This window comes from Coregonus clupeaformis, chromosome 15 (assembly GCF_020615455.1).
Source record: "Coregonus clupeaformis isolate EN_2021a chromosome 15, ASM2061545v1, whole genome shotgun sequence".
NCBI lineage: Eukaryota > Metazoa > Chordata > Actinopteri > Salmoniformes > Salmonidae > Coregonus > Coregonus clupeaformis.
The window spans coordinates 64,527,884-64,537,186 of NC_059206.1; the positions used below are offsets into that span (position 1 = coordinate 64,527,884).

Sequence of the window (9,303 nt, forward strand, 5' to 3'; positions counted from 1 at the left end):
AAGCCATGCAGGGATCCTGTCGTTCCCAAACGGCTGAAGCCCACTCCAGCGCTCGACCACGCAGCAACTCAATCACAAAGGCTATCCTAGCCTTGTCTGTGGCATAAGAGTAGGGCTGTAGATCGAACACTAATCCACACTGCATAAGGAAGGAACGGCATCTTCCCAGCTCCCCTCATATTTATCCGGCGTCGGAACCTTGGGCTCACGGATGGACACAGCTTCAGAAGCGGCAGGCGAGATGGGTGAAACCGGTAGTGGATCCTCCACCGGACACTTACGTTGGTTCTGGACCTCCGCCAGACCGGTAGAAAGGTTCCGAACTGACAACGCGATCTCCTGTAGTACCGTGCTATGATGGCCCAACATCTTCTCCTGCTGGGTAATAGCATGGCGAACGGAGTCCAGGTCCGCTGGGTTCATTACTGGCCGGATCGTTCTGTCACGGTTTACTATGCCAGAACCCAGAAGCAGACAAGGACAAGGTACGTTGAGAGAAAGGTGAGTGTTTATTTAGTAGATTCCGAGTGAGGCTGAATAATCCAGGGAACAGAGCGGGTGGCGTGGATGGGTTGTTGAGGGTGCAGTGGTTGGTCCGGTACTGGCTCGGCAGCCGCCGACCATCAGGCAGAGGTTGGGTGAAGGTTCCGGGTGAGAGACTGCAGACAGAACAAAAACGGAGGTCAGTACACAGCAAGTAACAAGGTGCAAAACAACAAAACTAACTAAGGGCTCAGAGGCTGACACGCTGACAAACATACTGTTCATAGCTAACGATCCGGCAGGAACTGGATGTTCGGCCAGAGCCTAAGAAGGGTGATGATCAGGACCAGGTGTGCAGATTGCTGATGGGATGCAGGTGCGGAAAACCAGAGCGCTCCCGGAGCGTTCCCGAACCCTCGGGAAACTGGAGATTACGAACAGGAAAAACTAGTCACCAGACAGGACCCGACTCAGACAGCCGGGATCGTTACACTATCTCTCTCTCTTTTTGTATCTTCTCTGTCCCTCACTCTGCCTCTTTCTTTTTCTCTCTCTCTCCTCCTCTATCTCACTCTATCCCCCCACCCCGCCCTCTCTCCCTGCAGCAATCAGTTAGACAGTCAGACAGTCGGTCAGACAGTCAGCCAGTCGGTCAGACAGTCAGCCAGTCAGTCAGTACAGTGTGCTACAGACAGCTCTGTTCTGGGTCAGCTTGGGCTAATATCATCTTCCTCTCATTAAAAGACCAACGGCTAACGGCTAACCACCACTAAGCAGCTGGGTGGCGTTGAGTGCCGAACAGCACAGCAAATATCAGTAACATTACACCAGGAGCTGTCTGTCTATTTGGTCCATTGAGGCTAGAAAGCGGACCACATGTGTCTTAGCTCCAGAGAGCAGGGTGAATAGGCGCAAACAAATCAACAATTCAGTTCAGTACAATTTAGAATAGAATAGAAAATAATATCACCAAGGTTCCACTTATAACAAATTAGAACTTGTAAGGCTTGATGAAGCCTTCATAAACCCTTTCATAAGGCCTATATGTTTGTTTATTTTTTATTCTTAAAAGCTAATGCCAAGCTACAGCGCCTATATACTAAGGGTGGCAAATGCAACATGTCACATTTGGCAAAGACCAGATGTAATGACTTTTTCTGTCACCCTTTATGTGGTCTAACTTTGCTTGTATTATTTGTGAAGCATTTGTGTCGTGCTATATGCTTTACACATGTTTATTTGTTTTTTTAATGTGACCCGTTCAGAGTCATTATTATGTGAAGACGTTCAAGTAGGCCTAGGAAATGGTACATTGTCACTACCCCAGTTTATAATGCTGCTGTAGTCATGAAGTGGGCTGTATGTGTAGGGTGAAGTTGCCCCTAGACGCTAACCCTGGGTCAGGTTTGCATTTCCTCCACTGATCGTAGATCTGTACCTATAGGACTAGAGTTGAATAGGTGGACTACTGCTTTGTTTCACTAACAAACCGACATCCATGGGCAGTTTGATCCTGGGGACATACACCACATGGTGTTGTGGTAAAACAGGTTTTCTTAGTGGTAAAATATGCATGTAGCCTACATGCAGGCTTTAAGAGCACTAAAGCTCTCATCACTTTTTTTCCCATTATGTTGATAAAGAAACACCTTTTATTGGAATCATATTTCCCTCTTGACTAAATATCCAGTTTGTTCTTTATTCACACCTTGATTGGATTGTGGTGGCGGCAGAATACCTGGCGGCAGAATACATTTTCTTTAGCATTAAAATACTCAGATCAAGCCCATAGACCTATACTCGTAGAATTACAATCTCTTTCTATGCCCATATTATTCCAGACCGTGAATGGAGCAGGTGAAAGGACAATATAATATGTTAAAACGAACCAAATCCTATATGGTTAAATTATTATTAACAGACAGTAGTATGGGACTTGTGACAGAGCACAGTTGCTATTTCTGCCAGGTAGAAAAAGCTATTATTTTCATTTCGTTTTATATTCCATACCATAAATGCACTGTCCTTTCCATATCTTCAAGTGGGTCAGATATCACGCACCGCACGTCTATAATGAAATTCCAGATGTTTGAAAGCCAGCATTCAAACCCCTAATACAAGACAATGTGACAATGCAACAACAAAAAGAGAGAGAGGGGGTAGGAAGGGGGGGCTCCAATAACAAGAGGGTCCCATCCCGCGTTCTCAGGTTCGGAGCGGTTGATATTAGCATAGCAATTGTGAGCGCAGAGTGAGGTGACAAAGGCGAGTGTTTCTCGTCTCAATGGCTCTGAATCGGTTTGAAATTTCCTTTGTGTTGAAAGAAGTGGCTCCCCGCTGTCCCCCCGCCCCGCGGGGGTCCTAGCCTTGCCAGAAAGGGCACGTTGGTCGCTGGATGCAGAAAGACCTCTCACCCGCCCCGCCCTCCTCCCCTCCCAGCTCCCCACCATGCGGCTAACGTTTACATAATGCCCCACAATAAACTGAAATATGCAAACTGACAATAGCTATTGTCAATAGGACTGTATTGTTGCATGATATAGGACCTGTAGAAGAAGAAATAAAGATGTGAAGCTGTTGTGTTATGTCTCATTGCATAATTTGTAGGAGGGGGAAATATATTATAGAATCGAAAAAAACACATAATCAGTAGTATACTTTACGTTTGAGTCATTTAGCAGACGCTCTTATCCAGAGCAATTATGGTTAAGTGCCTTGCTCAAGGGCACATTAACAGATCTGTCACCTAGTCAGGTCGGGGATTCGAACCAGCGCCTTTTCGGATGCTGGTCCAACGCTCTTAACCGCTAGGCTACCTGCCACCTTTATGAATGTTTGGGCTATTACCATCCTAACTCAATTTCCATCATTCAAACAATAAACACTGTTAAAAAAAATTTTTTTTGATATATTGTATAGTGGTTGTCCCATTGGCTATCATAAGGTGAACGCACCAATTTGTAAGTCGCTCTGGATAAGAGCGTCTGCTAAATGACGAAAATGTTAATGTTAATATCCTTTTACTATGCCTGTTAAAGATTATAGCCTACATCACGTATTATAGTAGGGTATCCTAGCACTAAGCTTTAATATCTGGTCCAAGAGACCTAATTATGTATTGGGTTTTCCCCTAGTTTAGGACGCGGAGTGGTAACTCTCTCTGTCGCTGCGTACTTCACTGGTGTAAACATCCGCAGAAATGAGTGGTGTTTGAACGCAACAATGAATTACCTGCTAGCTGTTGGTTTCAAGTCCCAAGCAAAGAGGCAGAGGAGGGACACTGGTGTCACTGAGGCAAATGCCTGTCACGACGAGCGTGCCAATTCAGTGCGAGGATGTTTCGAAAAGCCTTCTACAGCTACAGTTATTGTTAGTGATCATTATATCCATGTGTCGCGAGTCATGACATAGGCTTCAATGCTAAGAGCTGGCCGACATTTGCAGAGAGAGAAGGAGAGAGGGGAGGGAGAGAGAGAGAGGTTTTGCCAGAGAAAAACCAAACAAAAAGCTCATGTCTGGGCATGCCCTGCAACATACAGGGTTTTATTTATTCATTTAAAAAGCTTATCAGTTGAGATATGATAGTGACATAATGTCTGGGTTTTTGGCTTCATAACATTGAACACTTATAAGTAAACCATTTAAAATTTAACTTTTTTTTATATACTATTACACGCTATGTTTTTTTTAGGATACTGTCAACTGTCAAGAACTCCTCTCATTTTGACGCATAGGCCTATGTGTAATTTGGTTTTTTTGCTGATTTTAATAATAACAAAGCGACGCATGCAATGGGCCGAAAAAGCTTTTTTGATTGACAATGCGCTATTTGACATACAAAGAAAAGCCACATGGGGCTATAACAACCGCATGACCTCATTTATTTACATGGGCTTGTAATAAACATGCGCGCGCTCAGGAAGAGACTATTATTTATTACACAGTAGGCATAAACAACAAAGCTCCTCAAGTTATCATGAGGAAGTCGGAATATAAAGGCATTTATTTTCTTATCAAAAGAGACTGCAAATTTGATGTAGAGAGACAACAAAGGAGGGAGTGTAGGCTATTTCTTTCAGGGACTGGGGAAGCGCTTCTGTGACCTCCCATTCCACCGCGCCTGTCCAATCGGTTCCGGCTATGCACATTTCCCAAGCTGCGCCGCACCGACCCTGCCCTGGTGGGTGACGTCATTCGCACATATCCCCAGTAGTGCTGTCTGGCTCTGCAGCAAGTCAGACAGAAACAGAAAAGAGCTGAGTGTGTGAGTCCAGTCGGGAGGGGCTCTTTGAAGGAATATTACCACCGCCGGCGTTCAAGCCAAGCCAACCTACAACTCTGGAATAGGCATTCATGTGCCCTCCACAAGACGCATTTCGGGAGTCGGGCTCAACAACAAGAAAATAGGTCCATTTGGGGTAGGGCGGATTGCTTGCACTGGTTTTGTAACTGCGAGAGGAGAAAGAGAAAACCGCACTGATTTGCACCATTGGCTTGAAACCGGTCGAGTGCCCCATTTTTCCCATCATCACTCCTTTTCCAACCCAGCTTCCGTGTTTTCCCTTCTTTGTTCGCGCTCAGTGCTCCAGACTGCAAAAACGAAAAGATGCCTAGCTCGCTGTTCGCGGAGATGGAGAGGAATGGGAGCAACCAGGAGAACGCCCTGGACGACCAGAGAGCCCTGCAGTTAGCCCTGGACCAGCTCTCCTTGCTCGGCTTGGACAACGACGAGAACGGGCTATATGACAACGAGTCTAGCCGGAAAAGAGTGTCAACATGACCGAATGTGTCCCTGTGCCTAGTTCGGAGCATGTAGCTGAAATTGTCGGTAGACAAGGTGAGTAGGTTACTGTATTTGCTTTTCATTTTCGCTGTTTCTTTGTTAGGATGCAATCTTGCAACTATAGCCCGCAGCTGGCCAGAGTCAGTGGCTACAATCTTTCACTGACTGACTGTAGGTTAGCATAGTCTGGGCGTTAGTTTGCTGTTACACATACATGCAGAATCTGGGTTTCCCCCTCCCTTCCACTGCAATATGCCAGTTGTTGTCCACGGCAAAACAAAGGCAAGCGGAGGAATAGTTTGGCTGCTACCGTAGCGCTCATACATATAGACAGGCAGAGCTCTGACGGGGAGTGGTATATATCCACAAGGGATCCACTCCTTTTGTCATGTTATAGCGATCTTGTCCTAGATAGGCTTTTGCATCAGCCCACGACGCCAGTGATTTTTCATTCCTCGGCTGCTTTCCTCAACTGTTCCCCATTTTTTCCAATGATGAAATGGTTACAGCCGGAGACCGTTGGAATATAACTTTATGCATAAATGGCCGGAAATTGAATCAATAAAGTATACTTATCTATGTTCGTATAACCCCCGTGAAATGAAATGGATCATGACAGTTAGTGGATGTTTCCTGGGTATTGCTCCTATCATATGTTGTTGCTGTGCTAAGGGGGAAATCATGGATTCTGCACCCCCCTCTTTACTTGTGCTATTTTTGACCTCATCTGGCATAGGGGCATGATAGTCCTAGAGCATGTGGTTTGAATTTATCCCGGATAATATAGGGTGAATTGTTTTTCTTGCCCTCTGAACTAGCTGAGAATAAAAACACAAACTCGCACGTCACAGCTGTTTCAAGCAGCACATAGACCACATTTCCACCCATGATGAAATTATGTTTTTTTGACCCTCTCAAACATTTTGACATGCACTTACTGTCACCCTTTCCTGTGTAACCACAGGATGCAAAATCAAAGCGCTACGAGCCAAGACCAACACCTACATCAAGACGCCCGTGCGTGGCGAGGAGCCGGTGTTCGTGGTGACAGGGAGGAGGGAGGACGTCGCTATGGCCAGGAGAGAGATCATCTCTGCGGCCGAGCACTTCTCCATGATCCGGGCCTCCCGGAACAAGAACACAAGCATCAACGGGACGACGGGGAGGTGGTACCCGGCCCCTGGACCCCCCAACCTACCGGGCCAGACCACCATCCAAGTCCGCGTTCCTTACAGGGTGGTTGGGCTGGTCGTGGGTCCCAAGGGGGCCACCATCAAGCGTATCCAGCAGACAACCCACACCTACATAGTGACTCCCAGCCGGGACAAGGAGCCCGTGTTTGAGGTGGCGGGCATGCCTGAGAACGTGGACCGCGCTCGGGGAGGAGATCGAGGCCCACATCACCATGCGGACTGGTGGCCTCATTGAGCTCCAGGACGAGAACGACTTCCATGCCAACGGCACGGACGTCGGGTTTGACATCCATGGCCACCCCACCCTGTGGTCCAAGCCCAGTAACCCGCAGAGCGCCGCCCCGACGTCTGGACGCAAACCTTTCTCCAACTACCGCAACGACTCATCATCCTCCCTGGGCAGCGCGTCCACAGATTCCTACTTTGGCACCAACAGCGGCTCGCGTATGGCGGACTACAGCCCCCCCTCCCCGGCGCTCAGCTACACCGCCACCAACGGCAACAACAACAACAACAACCTGAACATCAACACCAACGGGAATGGCTTTGTCTATGGTGGCGACGTCATCTCGCCCGACTGCACTGACATGACCTTCGGCGACACCTCGCCCGGGTTCAACCCCACGCCGGCCCCGCCCGGCCTCCTCTGGTCCCAGTACGAGCGGGGGATGACTCCCTCCTCCTCCTCCTCCAGCTCCCCTACCTCCACCTCCTCCGCTATCTACCCATCAGCCAATGCTTCCACGAACGCCAACGGGATGGCGACGAGCCAGAGGAGGATGAACGGCGGCTCTACCCCCCAGCCTCGCTTGTCCCCACCCCTCCACAACAACCACGCGCCGGAGGCCCACCGATCACCCCCTGGCCCGGAGAGTCCGCAGCGACCCGGAAGGAAGCCCCTGGGCTTCACCGGGTACCCCAGCTCCAACGGCATGGCCTCCCTGCCCGGGCCCCACCTCCCCGGGGTGCCCTGCGACTCCTCAGCCTCCTCTTCATCCTCTTCCTCCTCCACCAGCCGGAAGGGCAGTCGCGACTGCTCCTTGTGCTTCGAGAGCGAAGTAATTGCAGCTCTGGTGCCCTGTGGCCACAACCTCTTCTGTATGGAGTGTGCCAACCGCATCTGCCAGAGGAGTGAACCCAAATGCCCCGTGTGCCACACTGGGGTCACTCAGGCCATACGTATATTTTCATAAGACGTTGTCTCTATGACTCTCTGACTATGATGTTATTACCAAGATGACCAAGTCTTTCTTGACTGACAATATTACCAAGATGACTACGATAGCAACAACCACAACTAAAACAAGACTCTTGTTCTGCTTGAAAGGATCCTATACCGTAATGTATGGGGATATATGTTTGTGTATATACATATGTATGTATAGGAAAGCTGCAGTATCCAAAAAAGGGACAGACAACCCTCATCAGGGCTCCGTCGTAATTGTTTATAACGTACTGTAGCTTGAGGGAGAAGGATATTTTCAACATCTACAAATGCATGTTTCAAATACTCCAGCATAGTAATCAGTAGTCGTAGTAATGAATTGTACACAACATTTATGAAGTTAGGAGAAGGGGAGAAAGGTCTTGGACTGAGGTACTTAAGAGTCGTTTCGTCAGACTGTTAAGCAGAGAAAAGCCTTCCAGTTTCACAGATCCAATGTAAGAGGGAGACACGGTGAGGAGAAGGAGAGGAGTTTGTCAGGACAGGACTATTGACTTCTTCAATTCTTGTAAGGTGAAGATACTGCAGTTTAAGGTCAGCCAACCATGTGAGGGAGTACAACAACATATCCTGCTTATATATGTATAGAATGGGGGAAATATTCCACACATCGATGAAAAAAGTTGTAATATTAATTACGTTAATACAGATTGAAGTATGTTATTCTTTTTGACTTGAAAGATTATATTTCGTATTGCAAAGATGTTTACAAATATTTTTATTTAAGTTCAGTGAACTTTTTTTGTAGCTGGGTTCAAATATTGTTTATTTTTTGTATGACCTTATGGCAATGATCACTGTATTATTTTAATATCACACAGACTGTGGGAGGAAATACAAGAACCACAAGGATGTGTATTTACATTTGACAGTATTCTGTTGGGATGGAGTTTTTATATGTTCAGCAAAAAATGTCTTTTAAATCGCTTCACCCAGCATATTTTCTATTCAGTAATATAAAGCATATTTTATTCTATATTATTACGAAACGTTGAAATGTATAAAACTTAGTAAGTAAAACAAAAAAGGACAAAAAAAACGTTTATGCTTTCTAAAAATTTGTATGAATTAGATTCCAGTGGGACTTACAGACTTCTGTTGCACCACTATAGTTTTAATATTTCTATTTTAATACATTTGTTTACCACTTGTTTATGTATATGTAGGTGCTGTTACTTGAGTGTAAATGTACTTTATTGAGCAAAGTTTAAGAACAAAGTATATTTTATTTTATGATAAAGGGCCTTTAACCTCGCGGTCAAATACTAATGTTATATTTGCAGAGACAAGATTTGAAAATGTATCGAGAGTTTTATTTTTCTGACAGTTCTACATGATAAAGTAAAACTTAAATAACGGTGCTATTTTTCTTTTATTTTTAAGTATTTCTATATAAGTCCAATAAAAAAAATGGTACATTCATGAGTTGTCTGCTTCATGTCTTGTTTATATCATGAATTACTTGTCATTTAGATCTATCTTAATGTCCTACTTTTCTGATGGTTCAGTTTGTTGGAGCATGGGGCTGCCAACACCAGCCGTATTCAGGGGAGGTGAAATGTTTAGAGCATTGCAGACAGAAAATAATAAACAAATAGCTGATTTGATTAACTTTATTA

General features: G+C 45.9%; 1 protein-coding gene across 1 annotated transcript; it reads left to right on the forward strand.

Annotated features, from left to right (window-relative positions):
• The first annotated feature begins 4,522 nt into the window (after window positions 1-4,522).
• On the forward strand, window positions 4,523-8,299 carry mex3b (mex-3 RNA binding family member B). The gene is given in 6 exon segments (XM_045225422.1): window positions 4,523-5,245; window positions 5,248-5,320; window positions 6,231-6,646; window positions 6,648-7,307; window positions 7,309-7,354; window positions 7,357-8,299. Coding segments are annotated over 6 exon segments (1,647 nt in total). The 5' UTR covers window positions 4,523-5,089; the 3' UTR covers window positions 7,653-8,299.
• The last annotated feature ends 1,004 nt before the right edge of the window (window positions 8,300-9,303 follow it).